Raw genomic sequence first — 19677 nt, forward strand, 5'->3', positions numbered from 1 at the left:
CCTTTAAAAATAATTGTATTATGATTATTATGATTATTATGATATTTATTTACCTACATTGTGTTTTCCTTTTTTGCCACCGACCTCCCGGTATTAAATAAAATCGTTTCGCTATAATTAAATAAAAAACAATCGAATAATAAATACTAGTCTGGAGAAATTCAACTCCTTTCCATATGAGGGCGCTGTTGGATCATTTCTTTGTTTGTCAACCGCAGAAAAAAAAAAAACCCGACTTCTCTCGCGTTGTTTTGACGTCGCTGCTCTGTGTCACTCAAGTGTCAGTGGCCGATCTGCCCCCCTGTCACCGAGCTTCAGTCCAAACACCCGCCGGGCGAAGGAAAGTTCGCACCTCTTACCGACGAGGGAGGGAGGAGACCAGGCAAGGAGTACCGGGAGAAACCCGCGGGGCGATGGCAGCCAGCAGCAGCAGCAGCACCGCAGCTAAGCTAGTAGCTGGCGACGTAGGATAAAAAGCAGGCGACGGGGTCCGTTAGCTTCAATGTTATTGTCAACCCAAGACCACCTCCGCTCACCATGTCCTGCTCCAACCTCGTCTGGGATGTCAATAAACGCTTGATAGGATACAGCGAACCGAACGCGATCAGGACCAACTATTTAGGTGAGTTTTTTACCTCTTTATTATTTATGCTCCAGTCGTTCCATCCATCACACGTCTTTCCACGAGATATGCGAGAATTATTAATAGATTTCTCCTTCTCTTCGATATTGAGGTCATAGGAAACTTGAGATTTATTTTAATTTGCTCACCAGTTGTGTTGCCAAACACAGGAGCTTGTTTATCACATCTTTATACATCTGTTTAATCCAGTTTACTTCATTATTTGTATCATTGTATTCCCACCTTTTTACCCCCTGATACAAAAGGAGTGCTGGTGTCTCATTGTGGTTCTAAAAGCCACATGCCTAAGGCTTGGTTACGCCCAAATTTGGGGGTTTAAAGTCCCTTACCTAAGTCCCTCAGGAGTGGATTTAAAACCCCCCGACTGTTGTTTTTTTCCCACAGAGCTAACTAGCTGTAGCATGAGTTCGCAACCCTGGCTCTGGGTGTAAACAAACACCTATGATTCCACACAAGGATCAAGTCAAATGTCTTCTTGTGATCTCGCCTTTCCTGGCTGCACTTGAGAGTTCAACGAATGTGTGTCATAAATGGATGTTGAAACTCTATTGTACTCATCAGTATAGTAGTGTCTGTGTGTACAAAACTCTATTTTCATTGAAATATTTATACTAAAAAAAAGTATCTGGAGTTAAAATCTCATTCACCAAAACCACATCCACTCTACTGTGATTGGTCAAGCATCATGGTTTGTCACCGCAAGTCATCAATCCCAAAAGTCTCCACCTCCGAGGGACTTGTTGTATATACAAAACTGGGCGTGATGACAGCTGGCTGGAGGAGGAGTGAAGGCATTATTACGTCTTAATGGACTCCGCTCTCGTAACCTCTCGTTCGAGATTTCAGAACTTTGTAAAGTGACAACTTGAAAACGTGGCCATGATGAGGAACTTACTGCATCTTGGAGAGGAAGATTCAACATTTGAAACTTGAGAGTGAGTCAGGAGAGTTGGGTTTAGTTGACCTTTAAAGCCACTTGTTACATTTACTGAGTATTTTATTACCTTTATCATGAACCAGACATTTTTCATTGAATTATTTGGAGTTATTTTCAGTAGTTTTTCTTACTTTTCCGTTTTTTGGTCATCTATAAAGAACCCATCGGGGGCCATTGCATTTAATAAGGGGCCGCATTGTATGCATTGAATTTTGGAAGGGGCCGTGAGAAAGAAGGAAAGAAAAATGACCTTGATAAGTTTGAAAAACAAAAGGGGGGAAAAAAAGAAAGGCTTGCGAATATGCAATTAATATGCAATTAAAGATTTTTATGAGCCATCGACTATCATTAGAATAGTGTCATCTTAAATCGGTATTTAAAAATATTGGCTGAAGATAAAGATTGAATATAACCTTTTAGAACTGAAAAGGGAAAAATCACCTTAGTGGAAAATAAAAGATTAAGAAATATATTTATTTGATTAATTCTGTCTTTTAGCTGCTATATTATTAAATGAATAATCTCGTTTCTGGAACTTATAATTTAATTTTCATTTGTAGTACAGCTATCAAGGGTCAAAGGGCCACATGTGCGCTTTACTCACTTCAGACTTCCATTCTGGTCTTTGTTAAAACCCACAGGCGGCCAACAGAAGGAAGCTGAAACTATTCCTGTTCAAAATGCTAAATTGAGCCTCAGTTAAACAAAGATAACGCGCCAGCCGTCATCACTGCCGCAGCATATTGGAAAAACAAATCCAGCTCGGGTCTGGAGCACGACCGTGATAAGAAGGTCCCTGGGTCAAGATATAGCAGCGCTCTAGGTATAGGAAGTGCCACGGAAGGTTAGTCACTTCTCCATTTAGCTGCATGGAGATTACGACAGCGGGACAGGAACCCTGGTCGCGATGAAAGGGTTGATGCTCTTAAAGCTGTATTGTGGAGAGACGGAGAAAAGGTTGACTAATATATGCTTTTATTTGTGCATTAAGATAATGGAAAAAACAACGAAGTACAAAGTGTTTTGTGTTGTAACTCTTTTTCAGATTTACCTTGTTTTGGAGTTTTAATTTTTTTTATTTCCATTACTTTTTTCGCACACACACAAATGATCAAAGTATGAGATTCACATAAGAGTTTGTTAAGCATTAATCCTATTACAAAATAAGTAAAAGCTAGTATGACATATGCTTTAACTTTTCCTAAACAAACTAATGAATAAAGGATTACATGAATAACAAATAATGCCTAATTTTAGAGTTTAAAATAAGTTTACTAGTTTAACATTTTCTTTAAAACTTTATTTATATTACCTTTTTACACACATTGACATAAAGTTTGAGATTCTTATAATTTGAATTTGAATTATGAATTTGAATTGATTCTATTGGAAAAAAAAAAAAACCTTCTAGAAATGTATGTACTTTTAACTTAAAATCTGTATTTGATCTTTCCCAAAATAAAATAATATGAAAAATAATTAAATGAATAATAAATAAGACCTAGTTTAAAAGTTTTAAATAATGTTAAATTAGGATTTACCTGTTTTTTAATTTTTTGAAAACTTTCTTCCTATTACTTTTTTACACTCGTATACATCAAAATATGATATTTACAGAATTTGTAGGACGTGATGTAAATGATGAATCAAATGGAAAAATCTCAAGAATTGTATATATCGGTAATTAAATATTTATTTGAATGTTCCCATTAAAAAAATAAAATAAAAACAATGCCTAGTTTTAGAGTTTAAATTAAGATAAGATTTCGATTTTTCACTTTACATTACTTCTTTTTCACACACGTAATATAAATCACACATAATATTCATATATAACATTAATTTTAGTGAAAAGAAACAACTGAAGATGTTCTGAATTGTATATATTTTTAGGTCAATATATACGAAATAATTCCTAGTTTGTGAGTAAATATTAAGATATTTAATTAAGGTGTTGTTACTTATCAATGATTTTATTTGTTCCCTCCAGGTAGAAGAGAATTCGTCCAGAAGCTCAAACTTGAATCAACACTGAATGTTCACGATGGCTGTGTAAGTATCATCCATGTTTTTTAAATAAATTTTAAAAAAGCAGGTCTGAACGTGACCGAAAGCAGATCCGTGACCAGCTGACCTCTTACAGAAATCCACTGCTCAGATATCAGTCGCAGCAGAAGAACAACATCAACAACTTGTGCAACTCTTTAAAACACATACACAAATAAAAATAGGTTTTATGTTGGGATATTTTGGGAAAACAGATTGATTTTTAAATTAGTGTTAGTGCCTTTTTTGTTAATCACCAGTTTTCCCAAAATATATAATTATTTAGATGGTTTAAGAGTTCATGTCTGGATGCTGTTAAACTGGCTGTAAAGTATACAAGCAGGTGGTTCTCATGGGACTATTGAGACAATAAAACGCTTCATCCTCGTGGAATGGATCAGGAACGCACCATAAAATAAAATCTCTCATGTTATGTTATGTTTTGCTCTCAATTATTGTCGTCTTTTTTGGCTCCAGCAGAAAAACAAATTTGTATAAAACAATGTTAATTGTATATATTGCTGTGTGTTCCTCAATCAAAAGCATTTACGAAACAGTCTTAAAGCAGAGATTTTGATTTGTTTTTCTTCTTTGCCTTCTTGAACCTGTCAGGTTAACACGATATCTTGGAATGACACGGGTGAATATCTCCTGTCGGGATCAGACGACACTTTTCTGGCCATTACCAACCCTTACAACAAAAAGGTATGAGTATATATTCATGAAATTGTTTTTATTTATTTTTAACTTTCGCTGCTTGTTTTGCATGTCGAAGCCATGACCTAATAGACCATAAAAATAGAGGTTATGATGTAAAGCAACAGACGTTTGGACTATTGTAACAGTTTGTTTTCATGTCTGAACAAGAAGGAGTTGTCTCGCCTGCAGTTGATTCAGAACTCTGCAGCGAGAATTCTGACCTGCTCAAGTAGAAGAACTCACATTTCTCCGATCCTTAAAACTCTTCACTGGCTTCCAGTTTCTTTCAGGATCAAATTTAAAATTCTGGTTCCTACTTTCAGATCTATTCATGGTCAAACTCCTCCTTACATCACTGATCTGATCCAGCCTTACACCCCAGCTCGGGCTCTGAGGTCTGTGGATCAGAATCTACTTATGGTTCCTCGCACACGGTTCAGGACCAGAGGAGAGAAATCTTTTCAGGCTGTTGCTCCTAAGCTTTGGAACAATCTTCCTCTCTCTTTGCGCTTGATGGAGTCTACTGACTCCTTTAAGAAACATCTTAAGACGTTTCTATTTGTTCAGGCTTTTCCTTGATTTTCTGGAACTCCTGTGTTGTTCTCAGTATTATCTTGATCTTTAAAGTATGTACTTTTTTGAGTATTGTTTTGATTGTTTAAGCGCTTTGTGACCCTGGTCTCGAAAAGCGCTATATAAATAAATATTACTTACTTACTTACTTACATTACATTATAGGATGAAAGGTACATTTACAGTATTGCTTCAGGTTTCCTCGTTGTTACATGTGTTTATCACAGTTTTAATAGACTAAAACAGTGTAATTAAAAAAAATAACCATCTTACCACAAGTCACTGTCAATCTGTCTCGCTCTTTCTTTCCTGTTATGGCGCCTCCTGGAGGCCGTTAATCCGTAAAAATCCATAGATAATTCGCATCCTGTGTGACAAAAATAGAGGCTTATCGTCTGGAAATTAGGGTATATCTAAAAACGGACTGACCCTGTTATCAAATCCATCGTTAACATCCGTCGGAATCATTGAACAAGTCGTTAACGGATGATATCTCGATGTTCCGTAGGTCAAAGTCTCCATACGGTCGGGCCACCGGGCGAACATCTTCAGTGCAAAGTTCATGCCTCACACGAACGACCAGGAGATCGTGTCCTGCTCTGGGGACGGCATCATCTACTACACCAACACCGAGAAGAGCGCAGACCAGAACCGACAGTGTCAGTTCACCTGCCACTATGGAACTGCTTATGAGGTCAGTGGACGTGACTAGGAAGGCTTGAAGGTTGGCGAAGGCTAGCAAGTGACAACCATTTGCTCTTTGTTCACTTCAGATTATGACGGTACCAAATGACCCCTACACCTTTCTGTCCTGCGGGGAGGACGGCACAGTGCGATGGTTCGACCTCCGCACCAAAACCAGCTGCACAAAAGAAGATTGCAAAGATGTACGTTGAAGTTTACAATGTCATATATTTTAGATGTAGGACTGGACTTGACTGGAAAGGGAAAAATATTTAATTTAAACAACAGTGTACTTCCATATTACCAGGGGCGAGTACTGGCAAGAATCTGGCGATAAGAAACGTATCACGATACAAAGGCAACAATACAATATATTGCGATACTGCAGGAACAAGGATATATTTGTAGTATTGTCGCGTACTTGACTCTGGTGTTGCAGAATTTACAGACCACATGACTCTTGAAAAATTCTTAACTGCTTTGATTTGTTTTGAAATCAAACTATGTCCAAACATCAGCTTTAAAAGCAGCTGGAGTCGACTGTATCCTCTCGTTATCAGTCATCGCTGGGATCTCGCAGGATTTCATCGTTTATTTAGTTGCGTAGTACGCAGTAGTGCACAAGACTGCTGCTATCTAGTGGCCGGAAGTTAAATTGCAACACAAAAATGAATAAATGCTGTGAATATTTACATTTTAGTTGTTTATAAAAATATCATTTTAATCTTTACACACTTTATAAAAATATATACAGACCACATGACTCTTCACAAAGTTGTAACTGCTTTCGTTTTGAAACTATGTCCAAACATCAGCTTTAAAAAGCTACTGGAGTCGACTGTATCCTCTCGTCCTCGGTCATCGCCGCGATCTTGCTGGATTTCATTGTTCCATCTAGCATCTTGTGGCCGGAAGTGTAATTGCAGCACATAAATGAACAAACGCACTGTATATTTGCATGTTAATTGTAAATAAAAATAATCAAATTATTTTATTTTACATACACTTGACTGAAATATTCACCATAAAATATCTTTATACAATATAATTTAAAAGCCAATACTTTATTTTCCAAGATAAAAAAAAATCCAGACAGTGCTGATAAATATTTATCGTTAAAAAAATAAATTGTGATATTGTACGGATATTTTCTCTCATGTCACCACTTTGTGTTGAGCTATGACTTTGAATCGTTTCATCAAAGACGTTGTCAACGGTTTCTCATTTTCCCGTCACCGACAGGACATTTTGATCAACTGCCGGAGAGCAGCCACCTCCATAGCCATCTCTCCGCTGGTGCCGTACTACCTGGCCGTGGGCTGCTCCGACAGCTCGGTGCGGATCTACGACAGACGCATGCTGGGCACCAGGGCCACGGGTAAATCACAGATCTCTAGTCTATAGAACTGAGTCAACGAGAACCCCTTCACCCCAACTGTCTCTCTACCTAGGTAACTACATGGGCCGCGGGACGACCGGCATGTGCGTCAGATTCGTTCCCGATCATCTGTCCAACAAGTCGTGTCGCGTCACCTCCCTCTGCTACAGCGAGGACGGCCAGGAGGTGCTGGTCAGCTACTCCTCCGACTACATCTACCTTTTTAATCCCAAAGACGACCAGGCCCGGGAGTTGAAGGGGCCGTCAGAGGAGCGCCGGGAGGAGGTGAGAGGGTTCGATTCCATCCACGCGTTGACTGTCGTGTGACCTTTATTGACGTTTAAATAAGCTTCATTTCACAGGTTTGTAAGTGTATCTGGTGATACGATGCGTATCTAGATACAGAGCAAATAATACAATATATTGTGATGCTGTAGTAACACGGATGTGGTTGAGTATTGTCGAGTACTTGTCTCTGGTGTTGCAGAATTTAAAGACCACATGACTCTTGACAAAGTTGTAACTGCTTTCATTTGTTTTGAAAATATGTCCAAACATCAGCTTTAAAAGCTGCTGTAGTCGACTGTATCCTCTCACCCTCAGTCATCGCCAGAATCCTTGGGATTTTATTGTTCCTTTAGTTGAAGATGACGATGACTGCTGCCATCTAGAGGCAGAAACTTCGACTGTAACACAAACATTAACAAACGCCTCAAATATTTACATGTTAATTGCAAGTAAAAATAAAAATAATTGTATTTTAAACACACTTTATTGAAATATCTACTATGTACAAACGGCAGCCTTTAAAGGAGACGACTGTATCCTCTCGTCCTCAGTCATCACAGGGATCTCATCGTTGCTTGAGCAGCAGAGGATGTTATGACTGCTGCCATCTAGAGGCCGGAAGTTTAATTGCAACACAAAAATATTACAAAATATTTGAATTGAAACTGTAACTTAGTGTTTTTTTCACACGTTATGGAAATATATACGATAAAATAGCCTATATACAAAATAAAATTTGATATGAAGGCAAAAAAATATACAGTATATATTACAATATAGATATATATTTTTTCAATTGATACTGTTGTATGTCAATAATACAGTATCGCGTGAAGAAATGTTGCTTTTCTTACATCCCTAAAAATTACTGGGCGAGAACATCATGACCACATACTTTATAAAGCAGTACATTTAAAAATAAATATTACAGAAAAATATAAGTCAACACAACAAAAGTTGTCGCCTTTATTTAAGTGATTTATTTTAATATAAAATTGGCCACTTTTATTTAAAACTACTAAAATACTAAAGTTAAAATGTGTGTGTCTGTGTGTGTGGATGAATTGTTAAGTCTATACAATGTTAACATTTCTCACCGCCAGACTCTATTCTGTGTTTACTTGGTTTGTCAATCCAAGCAATACGCTCCGTTTTTGTTTCCATGACGACGGCACAATTTCTCTTTCTTCATCAACCCCTCGCAGATATTTAACCCCAGGTGAACTAAAGAGCCTCAACGTCACTGATGGGCTCCATCATGGTGCCAGTTTTTCAAAGTCATGGAGCTGTGCAGCAGAACACCACACGCATTCCTTTCCAAATACAGACTCCGATGCAGCCTGTGATTCTCCGGCTTTTAAAATAGCTCCAGCGAACTGGTCGCGCTAGTAAAACTTCTCCTGAGTCCTGCCTCTCTCTCTCTCTCTCTCTCGCTCCCTCTCTCTCTCTTTCTCTTTCTCTTCCGCTCTTCGTTCACATTTAGACATGTTTTACTTATATTTTGTCATTATTTTTTTATAAAGGTATATTTTTCCATTAATTTTGAAAAATCTTTCCTTTGATTATTTCATTTTTCAATCAATGAAACGTTGCTTCAATAAAGAATTGTTTGCTTCAAACCAACAATTAAAATTAGGAAATAAAAGTTGCATAAATAAAAAAAAGAAGCTTGAATAAATGAATGAAAAACTTAAATAAAAAAAAGCAGCTTTAATCAAAATAAAAATTGCTTTAATAAAAAAAATGGCTTCATTAAAGTTCATTCCAAAACATTTTTTATACAAAAAAAGTTGCTAAAATATACATTTTTTAAAAAGTTAAAAGTCAGTAAATCAAGGAACAGTTTATATATTAGTGAAAATATTTTGTTGATTGAAGCCAATCAATTTTGGGGTTTTGCCCATATTATAAAGTTGATTTAATCTTTTTATTTTTGTTGAAATGAATATGGTTTTTATGTTTTTTTATTTTATTTAATAGCAGTTAAACAGTTTAGTTTGATGTTGTTTTGAAGTGTTTTATTGAGGAAACCTTTTTAAATTGAATATGAAGAAACAAATCTCCGTATTGATTTAGAACTAATAACGTTTAGTAAGTAAAGCAGTTTTGTAACGGGGACCGTGTTCACTATTTGCGACTTTGAGCCAGTTGCCTCAGCAGTGTAAGTGGGACAGTAGATGTGGGGGGCGGGGGGGTCACTCTAGTGAGATACTGACAGTTGAGCAGCGTTTTGGCGGCGGCAGCCGAGCTATTTCTGACCGACACACGGCTAATCTTTCCCTTCTGTGTGTTTCCACAGCTGAGGCAGCCTCCCGTGAAGCGTCTGCGTCTGCGAGGTGACTGGTCCGACACCGGACCCCGAGCTCGCCCCGAGAGCGAGCGCGAGAGAGATGGTGAGATCCCAGCAGCTGGCAGCACGACAGACTTTTAGCTTTAACTAGGACTGACCGACGACGAGCTGCTGGAGCCTCATTCAACGATGTACTAGTTTAATAGCATTTGGTGTCACCAGAGAATAGAAAGATCGCCAATATTTCTTCTATCCATCCTTGTTTTTCTTTTTTTTTTGTATAACTTTTTGTGTTTTAAAAATGCAACCAATTCATAAGCAAAATGGTAAAGCACGAGGATGATGCATACCTCTGCCAAGGAGTCAATTCCAATTACTTTATAAACCACAATCACATCAATTAAACAAATAAAAATAATTTATAATTCGTGTATGTTCAAGGAAAAAATTAAGACTGTATATCAGTAACATTAGAATATCGAATGCTTGAATTATTTATGTTGAATTTCTTTGATTGATTATTATTATTTTTTAATAGCCAATGATGTGACTACGCATCACATGTTTGGCGGAAAATGAAAAGTAAAAATTAGTTTTTTGTGGTATTGTCTGATGGCAATATTATAACATTTTTATATTTAATTTGACTACGAATAAGAAGATATTGAATTTAGAAAAAAATGTTTTTATTGTATTTACTCTAATTAGAAGATAAAACTCTGTGTAAAAGAAAAAGGCATTTTATTTTAAAAATATTTAATATTTTAAATTCATATATTTTTTCTATATATATATATATGATGATTAAAAACTACGATAAGAATAAAAAAATAAAAGTTTCAGTAAACCATTTAAACATGCAAAATGTTAAACTAACTAACTTTACCTCAAAAGAATTAACATTAAACGTTTTATAAGAAGCAATTTGATTGTCTGCTGTATTTAATAAGAAAGAGCCTTGAATAAAGATGGATAAGAATCAATTCAAGTTAATAAAAAAAGGAAAATTAAATCATTTATTGTTTGTAATAACATCAAAATCACTGGAAGTTTCATTTACGACTTTTCTTTTTTGAGTTCTTCCATTGTTAGATCAATATAATACAAACATCAAAACATCCTTTCCTCGACTTCAACTTCATGGTTTTCTGTCTCCTGCAGGCGAGCAGAGCCCGAACGTGTCTCTGATGCAGAGGATGTCGGACATGTTGTCGCGCTGGTTCGAGGAGGCCGGCGAAGCACAGAACAGCCGAGGAACTCAGACTCGACCCCGAGGTACGGCAGCCGTGAGACGATCGGTTTCGAGCGCCCACTTATTACTCTTCCTCTTTCCGTCCTCCAGGAACAGCGATTCGTCCAAATATTCCCACGCTTCCGGCCATCACGCTGGGCCAGCAGACGGAGGCCGCAGAGGCGGCGGCGGCGACAGAGAGTTCCTCCTCCTCCGGCACCGCCGCAGCCGCACCTGAGTCCGGATCAGTCGCTGCAACGAATCCTGCGTCCGACTCTCCTTCAGCGGATGCGTCCGGCGCCCCGTCCACCTCGGCCGTCGCCTCCTCTTCGCTGTCGACCGAGAGAATTCCGACTGACGGACCCGGGACGTCCAACCAGAGCGTTCCCACCTCCGAGGCCGTTCTCTCCGGTGAGTTGTTCCTCCAACCGTTCAACTTCAGCTTCCTGCCATCCCTCTTCTCCCGCCTCTCGTCCTCCTCTTCCTAACAGTGCTTCCTCCTCTTCCTCTCCGCTAGAGTACGGCCCTCACCGGCTGCCTATTAGTTTAGTGTGTAGACGTTTGCAGAGGCTGCTCCGGCTGGCCGACCCGCCGGGGATGGGTCGGCGGGCGACCGCCTCCTCTTCCCCGTCTGCCCCCGAGAGACGGTCAGAAAGAGCCACTGCCTCAGAGCCAGAACCCCAGACAGGTTATTGACCCCCCCTCTGCTGCCTGAGCCCCCGTGTTCATGTAGCATCCTTGAGGAGGCTGTAGTGACCACTAACCCCAACATAATTCACCTCTAGACCAATCATGCACCGTGTTGATCCTAATACATAACCTGGCTCTTCCTCTTCATTAGACAAGGTTGACTTGGGAACTACAATATTAAAATCTGCTACAAAATATACCCTTTCTTTACTTTAAGTGTTCTATTTCTCATATGAATTATCACTGTTATTATTATAATTATTACTGTTATTATTATTATTATTGTTATTGTTATAATAGTGGTTCGTCTTTTATTCAAGGAGTTTAAATGACATTAAATGTCATTTTTTAACAATTGAAATACACGTTGAGGCCTTGAAATTTCATTAATATTTTCCACAACCGCACTCATAAACTCTCAAAAATCACTTTAATAATTAAATGATTAATAGTTGCAACTAGTAAATGGAAAATAGACAAGATTTAAATTTATTTAACAACTTTAACTGAAAACTGGAAACTTTCCATTCGAGCTACCATCCCTCTCAACAACAATCTGAACAGCTCCCATAATGCTTTGCCGCCCAGCCAACCAATCGGAGCTTTAGATAAATTTTGAAATGGCAACATAGACATATAATTTAAATTCAGTATTGTTGCAACTCATCAGACGTCACCATATGTACGTATACGCATAGTATGGAAATGAACGATGGGAGTTCACTGTTACATTGGCAACATAAGTAAGGTGGGTGCGGAAAATAGTTCCTCGCACTACTTTATGTTACTGTGTTGAAGTTTGAAAAACCTATTTGTTTTATCCCTTGTGCTTACGTATGGAGTGGTCGTTCACCTTGACCCAGAGACAACACAATGGTTGATATTTAAAACAAATCATTTAACCTTTTAATATAGGAATGATTGAAATCAATAATTGCAAAAATATATATTTTAAAATATATATACAGTATATTTATATATTTATTTTTCAATTAAAAAAATGAAGAGGCTGCGGATAAAAATATATTCAGTTTAGTTTCTTTCTTTCTTTTCTAATAATTATAATACAAATATCAAGCTCCACGTTTGTGTTAAACATCCTTTTTTAAATACTATTTTCATTAAATGATTCAAAAGATGACAACATTAATACAAAACTAATTAAACAGAATTTCAATCAAAACAAAATTTCAACATTAGAAATGTGAAATTCAACCGTTAATATTCTGCTGATCAACTTCCACAGACGCCTCACTCTGTGTGTGAACTAACGGCATCAAAGCAAGAGTCCTGGTTTGCTTGGTGCTCATTGGCTGATCTGAACCCGCTCTGCTGCACGCCCAGTGTTTAGTCAGTGTGGTTTATGTGTTCCAGGTTCCCCTTCGTCTGTGGTAAACAAACAGCTGGGATCCATGACACTTGATGAGCAGCAGGGTGCGTCGTTGAACACACAACCTCCCGACTGCTCTTTTCTTCGTGAACAAAAAATATCCTTAGGATTTTTTTGAGTCTTTCATATTAAACAAAAACCAACATATTTATTTGAATTATTTTGACGACAGAAAATGTTTTAGCGACTTTAGTAGTACTTAAAGTAGTACAAAAGAGAAACTAATAATACAATGGACACTTGCCCACTAACCTTTTACAAGTCGCTCTCCGACTCGCTTTCTAACTCGACCGCTCTCTGACCTGCCCTCCAAACTCTCCTCTTCATCGCACACCCCCTCTCAGTGAACTCATCACTGCAATTGCACATGTTTTGCTTATTTTTGTGATACTTGTGCATCATTAGAACGCTCTTGTTTTGTGATTTAAGGCACTTAAATGAAAAAATCTTCATCATTCTGGAGTTCGACGAGGCTATGGAAGTACAATAGTGGCATCGGAATATTTAAAGGTTGAATTTAAATGTTGCTGTTTCTGAAGGATTTAATTGTTTTATTTTGTAATTTATTTTACTTTTTTTTTGTAAAGGTAGGTTGGATTTGTGAGTTGTTTTTTTTTTTGTTTTTTTTAATAATTTAATTTAAAGAAAGTAAAATATATTATCATTAAATTAAAATTAAAAATAAACAATTTCCCGAAGGAGACCTCCTGAGGGATCAATAAAGTTCTACCTAACTTTTACCACAATTAAGACGTTTCTATTTGTTCAGGCTTTTCCTTGAATTTCTCAAACTCCTGTGTTGTTCTCAGTATTATCTTGATCTTTTAAGTATGTACTTTTTTGAGTATTGTTTTGATTGTTTAAGCGCTTTGTGACCCTGGTCTCGAAAAGCGCTATATAAATAAATATTACTTACTTACTTACTTACAATTGGCTGAAATAACAATTTGAATGGAAATTAAGAATAAAGAAATATATTTTTTAATTATTGTGATAAGTTTTTGAAATAGTAGGTTAAAACTAAATGAAACATTTCAATATACAAATGTTTTAATACATTATTTAATGAAAACGAATTAAAAAAATTAAATTTAGAAATATCAATTAAGCTAAAAGAATATTTCAATGCTAATCAATATTTCAAAACAAAATGCAAACATTTCAAATTGTACCCATTCAATATTGTGACGTCACTGATCTACTTCCATACGAGGGTTGATGCACGTGCAGGTGGATCTAATCAACCTCTGGATGGTCCTAATGCTGAAGTAACTTTTGAACTCTGTGTTGATTCGATCACTAACAGATGTTTGCAGAACACTTTTCTCACGTCATCATATTTTGAGATTTTTTCTGAAGCCTAAACTCTATCTGTGTTTCAGGAGGAGCTTCAGAGTCACCTGCTGTGGTCGCGTCTGTGCCGGTCAGTACCAGCACCAGTACCAGCACCAGTACCAGCACCAGTACCAGCACTAGTATCAGCACCAGTACCAGTACCAGTACCACCAGCACCAGCGGCAGCAGCGGTGTCTCCAGTATCTCTGCTGGCACCAGTCGACCCGCAGCTGCAGAACCAGTCCTGAGTCTGCATTACAGCTCAGAAGGAACCACGACCAGCACCATCAGGTTGAATTTCACCGATGAATGGTAAATGGAGTTCAAAGTGTACTGACCGTGTTTCCGTCCTGCTCCGAGTCACCTGCTCACATCTTCGTCTTATCGTCGATTCAAGATCAGATACTTTTTTTTTTTTCAAAGCCACAGTTTAAGATTCAAACATCTGGTTCACAGGAGCAGCAGCACGTCCAGCTCGATGGGCAGCGGAGCCGCCAAGTCATCAGAAGCTGCTGCCACGAGCTCCGAGTCTACGATCACCACAGCAGTGAAACAAGGTGAATAACTATAATAATTACATGTCAAATGATGCATCATCAATCTCCTCTCTTTAATCCAAAAACAAATGTGTTTGAGGTATCCCTTGTGTTACCTCAGGGTCAAGGTGACCGTGTTTCCCGGCCTTTCGACCCTGACATAACACAAGGGTTAAAATATATGGAGTATATCAGAATATTAAATGGTGAAACTTAATTTTTTTTTCATTGAAATGTTGTTGTCTTTAAAGCATTTAATTGTTTTAGTTTTTAAAATAATTGAATTCAATAATTGTATATAAGGAGGTAAAATTTGTTCTATTTTTTAAAGAAAATGATTTTTTAAATTGTATTCTTTTTCAATAATTGTTTATAAAAAAGACCTCGAACAAAAATATATTAAATAATCTTGATCATTTTTAGTTTAGAGATTATTTGAAGTAAATATACATTTTTTTTAAAGTTAATTATTCAATAAACATCTAATTGAGGCTTTCAATATAGAAATAATTAAATGCATAAAAAAATAAACATTTCCACAAAATTATTTTTAACATTTCCATCCATCCTTTCATTTTCGGCCGCTTAATCCCTTAAGTTCCCAATCAACCTCTGTAAAATGTTAAATACAACCATTTCATATTCTGATGGTACCGATATATTTTTTATATATACGCTGAATAATGAACCTTAAATCTGCTAAAAAGGATAAGAAGTAAATCTTGATTTTCCGTGTCAGAAACCGTCTCAGACCAACAGAGCGCCACAGCAACCTCTGCCGTCGCCTCTTCTAATGAAGCCGGAGGAGCTTCCACCTCCCGTCCAGCAGATGGCGCCACAAAGAGCAGCAGTGCAGGGAGAGTCCCGTCTGAACCCGCGGAGGAGACTCAAGGAAGCGGCACCAGGAGACAAGAACCCCCGACGGAGCCGCGAGGCGAGGCCACGCCCAGTCAGGCCACGAGAGGAAACCAGGACTCGGACGACAGCGACGACGATCCGATCCTCATCCCCTCGACCAGGTTCAGAGGTCAGGGTCAAAGGTGCGTCTCCGCCGCAGAGCGCCACGAACAGTCGTGGATATTGTTTTTGTATCAGGATATTCTTTGTGATGCCCATTGTTTCGCTGCTAAAATAGAGTAAGTACCAGAGGATCGGCAGTCGGGGATAGAATGATCAGGTAACAATCTGACCGCCACGGCTTGACCTGCAGCTGCAACACGACGCATTGTGCTGCTCGCTGACCTCACAAGTGACTAATGCACACGAGCTCACACCAGATGCTTGAAGAGAATGAAGTGACAATAATTAAAGAAAACAATCTGTTCCAAAAAAGGGCAAAAATATAGTGATGGGTTTATAAGGCCTCATGAAACAGCTGTGGAGTTAAGACAACGTATCATGAAACAACTGTGTAATTAAGGCAGTGTATCATGAAACAACTGTGTAGTTAAGGCAGTGTATCATGAAACAACTGTGTAGTTAAGGCAGTGTATCATGAAACAGCTGTGAAGTTAAGGCAGTGTATCATGAGACAACTGTGTAGTTAAGGCAGTGTATCATGAAACAACTGTGTAGTTAAGCAGTGATTCATATAACAGATGTGAAGTTAAGGCACTGTATCATGAAACAACTGTGTAGTTAAGGCATTGTACCATGAAACGGCTGTGTAGTTAAGGCAGTGTACCATGAAACAGCTGTGTAGTTAAGGCAGTGTACCATGAAACGGCTGTGTAGTTAAGGCAGTGTATCATGAAACAACTGTGTAGTTAAGGCAGTGTATCATGAAACAACTGTGTAGTTAAGGCAGTGTATCATCATGCAGCTGTATAGTTAAGACACTGTATCATGAAACAGCTGTGTAGTTAAGACACTGTATCATGAAACAGCTGTGTAGTTAAGACACTGTATCATGAAACAACTGTGTAGTTAAGGCAGTGTATCATGAAACAGCTGTGTAGTTAAGACACTGTATCGTGAAACAGCTGTGTAGTTATGGCAGTGTATCATGAAACAACTGTGTAGTTAAGGCAGTGTATCATGAAACAACTGTGTAGTTCAGACACTGTATCATGAAACAGCAGGAGAATAAATAACAAATAAGTGATAAAAAAAAATATGATATAAAAGAATAAAAGTTTGTTTCTTGCATCAGGCATGTTTGTGTGCGACGTCACTAGAGAAGGTTTGTTGGTTCCACAGAGTGAATTGAACGTCTGCAATAAACACAACTTTGTGTGCATGAAGTTTGGATCTCACTTCACTAATGAAGCATGTCGCGTTCAGAAGTCGGGGTTCACTCGTCTTCGCTCTCACGCCACCTTCTGTATCGCAGACGCTCGGCCGCCGCTCGCATCAAGGAGCTGTTCCGCAGGAGGAAGGAGAGGCGGGAGCTGGAGGAGAGCGAGACGCAGAACATCCGGAGGCCGTCGGTCAAAATGGTCTACAAAGGTCACCGCAACTCCAGGACGATGGTGCGACCCCCGCCGGGTGATGAATGTCTTGTTGCGAGTCCTCTCGAGCTCACTCGTCATTCTGGATCCTCAGATCAAGGAGTCGTGCTTCTGGGGCAACAACTTCGTGATGAGCGGCTCCGACTGCGGCCACATCTTCATCTGGGACCGGCACACGGCCGAGCACCTCATGCTGCTGGAGGCCGACAACCACGTGGTCAACTGTCTGCAGCCGCACCCCTTCGACCCCAGTGAGTCTCGCTCTCTCGTCACGTGTTCACCACGAGGTCGTCCTCACCGCCGCGGTTCTTTCTTTTAGTTCTGGCCTCTTCAGGGATCGACTACGACATCAAGATCTGGTCTCCTCTGGAGGAGTCTCCGTCCTTCAACAGAGTGCTGGCTGATGAGGTGAGATGATGGCAGAATCACATTTATTAATGCGCCTTTTTTAATAATAGAATCATCTTTTGTTTGAAAATGAAAAGTGAATTCACAACTGATTGACATGTCACTGTCCAGACCTCCCTGGCTCCCTACCACAAACGCATTTGTTTTGAGGCCTTCGCGTCACATTGACCCAGAGACCACAAAAGGGATACCACAAACACATTTGTTTTTGGGCCTTTGGTTCACCTTGACCCAGAGACAAACTCAAGGGATACGCATTACATGAAATTTGAAATGTCACATTTCTATGGAGTGAGATTACTGCCAACGGTTTTTAAGTGAGTGTGAACTCTGCTGCGCGTTCAACCAGTCATACACATGCGTTCAACATGTCATACGCACGCACTCTAGCTGTCATACACACGCTCAACTTCACTGCTGTGCGCTCAACATTTGGCTGTCTTCGTGGCAGACATCTAACTTGCATTTATGTCGAGCACGCGAGACTCGTGTTGTGAGCAGACAAATGTTGAGTGTGTGTAGCAGTGAAGTTGAGCGCGTGTATGACGGCTAGAGTGCACGCGTATGACATGTTGAATGCACGTGTATGAATGGTTAAGCGTGAGTGATTTTGCTCAAAAAAAAATGTTTGGAGTGTACAACAACCAAGACACACTCGCTCAAACTGGTGGCAGTAATCTCACTCCATAACATTTTACCTGATGGTACTGATGAAGTGTAAATAAAACAGAGTCCATCCCAGCTACTTAGGGGCACAAGGGACACAAAAACCCACAACCTGCCGTCAATTTCTCAATCAACATCTCAATGTTTTTGGACTGTGGGTCACCACTTCAGAACTGTTGTAAGATACAACAGTAACAAGCTCGACTCCCGTGTGTTTTCCAAGGTCATTACCAGGAACGAGCTCATGCTGGAGGAGACCCGGAACACCATCACTGTCCCGGCATCATTCATGCTTCGGATGTTGGCCTCGCTCAACAACATCCGATCAGGTACGACATGCACTCACAATGATGCGCACCCACCCACACACACACACACACACACACACAAACATGTAGCATTCCAATTGACTGATGCAGATCAGGGTTGTGAGGAGCAAAATGGATACTTAAATATGTTTTTTTTTCAGAATACTGTATCGATACTTTATTGTGTGAGGAAATCAGAGTACCTGAAGTACTTTATTAAAATAAAGTGTACATAAAAATAAGAACTTTTTTAACTTTTATTTACAATTTTGTGGCAAATACCGAGAGCATTTATACGTTTTTGTGTTGTGTTAAACTTCCCGCCACTAGATGGCAGCCAGCACAAGATCTCGGCAATGGCTTAGGACAAGAGGATACAGTCGACTCCAGCAGCTTTTAAAAGCTGATGTTTGGAGATGTTTTGGTCACAGAATTTACAAGAATTGTGACTTCTATACACGCAAGAGTCAAGTACTCGAACACAACTACAAGTATATCTTTGTCACTACATAAATATAAGACGTACTGCTACCCATGTCATGATACGCATCGTATCGTTCCTAAAGCTTTGATCCATTTCTCCTGTTCGCAGACCGCCTGGAGGGGGATCGCTCCGAAGGTTCCGGTCAGGAGAACGAGGACGAGCAGTAATCATGGGAGTTTTTTATTTAAGTTTGTCACTTTTCACTCGAGAATTAAGTGCAGCGAGGAGGATTTTGTTTTTGGAAGCTGGTTACATTTCTAGTCCCCGCTGGTTTTTTTTTTGTGTTTTTTTAAAAACAGACTTTTGTACTGATGTGTTTGATGTGTGAGGGTGACCCCGACCCCAACCCCCAGGTGAGGGGGGAGGGGCGGGCGGGGGGGGAGTAGTGGCTGGTTAAGTGCAATATTGTTTTTTTTTCGGAGAGAGCGTCTTTTCAGTGTTACATTTTTCTAATGCAATCATGAGGATCTGACGCGACGCTCGTGCATGTTAACAGATCATCCTTTAAAGATGTTTGTTTTTGTTGTTGAAGGGGAAAATGAAAAAGAAAAAAAAAAGTGTTTCTTCTCCCCCCAAACCTTGTATGATAATAAATTAAACTTTTACAAGATTTGGAAAAAAAAAAAAAAAAAATCAAAAAA

General features: G+C 39.0%; 1 protein-coding gene across 5 annotated transcripts; it reads left to right on the top strand.

The window, feature by feature from the left end:
- Positions 1–227: 227 nt before the first annotated feature.
- dcaf6 (ddb1 and cul4 associated factor 6) lies at positions 228–19646 on the top strand. Of its 5 annotated transcripts, XM_087803729.1 has the most exons (21): positions 228–622; positions 3571–3632; positions 4239–4331; positions 5407–5592; positions 5672–5785; positions 6825–6960; positions 7034–7245; positions 9548–9641; positions 10700–10813; positions 10881–11180; positions 11287–11457; positions 12834–12893; positions 14232–14496; positions 14641–14741; positions 15460–15760; positions 15856–15897; positions 17053–17191; positions 17265–17421; positions 17490–17578; positions 18468–18573; positions 19145–19646. In XM_087803729.1, exons 1-21 carry the CDS (start codon positions 538–540, stop codon positions 19201–19203), a joined length of 2886 nt encoding a protein of 961 aa, XP_087659855.1. In that variant the 5' UTR covers positions 228–537; the 3' UTR covers positions 19204–19646. The 5 variants fall into 5 exon arrangements, with proteins under 5 accessions (XP_087659855.1, XP_087659856.1, XP_087659857.1 ...); XM_087803730.1 differs by lacking the exon at positions 15856–15897; XM_087803731.1 differs by lacking the exon at positions 12834–12893.
- Positions 19647–19677: the final 31 nt, after the last annotated feature.

This window comes from Callionymus lyra, chromosome 12 (assembly GCF_982586985.1).
Source record: "Callionymus lyra chromosome 12, fCalLyr1.hap1.1, whole genome shotgun sequence".
Classification (NCBI taxonomy): Eukaryota; Metazoa; Chordata; class Actinopteri; order Syngnathiformes; family Callionymidae; genus Callionymus; species Callionymus lyra.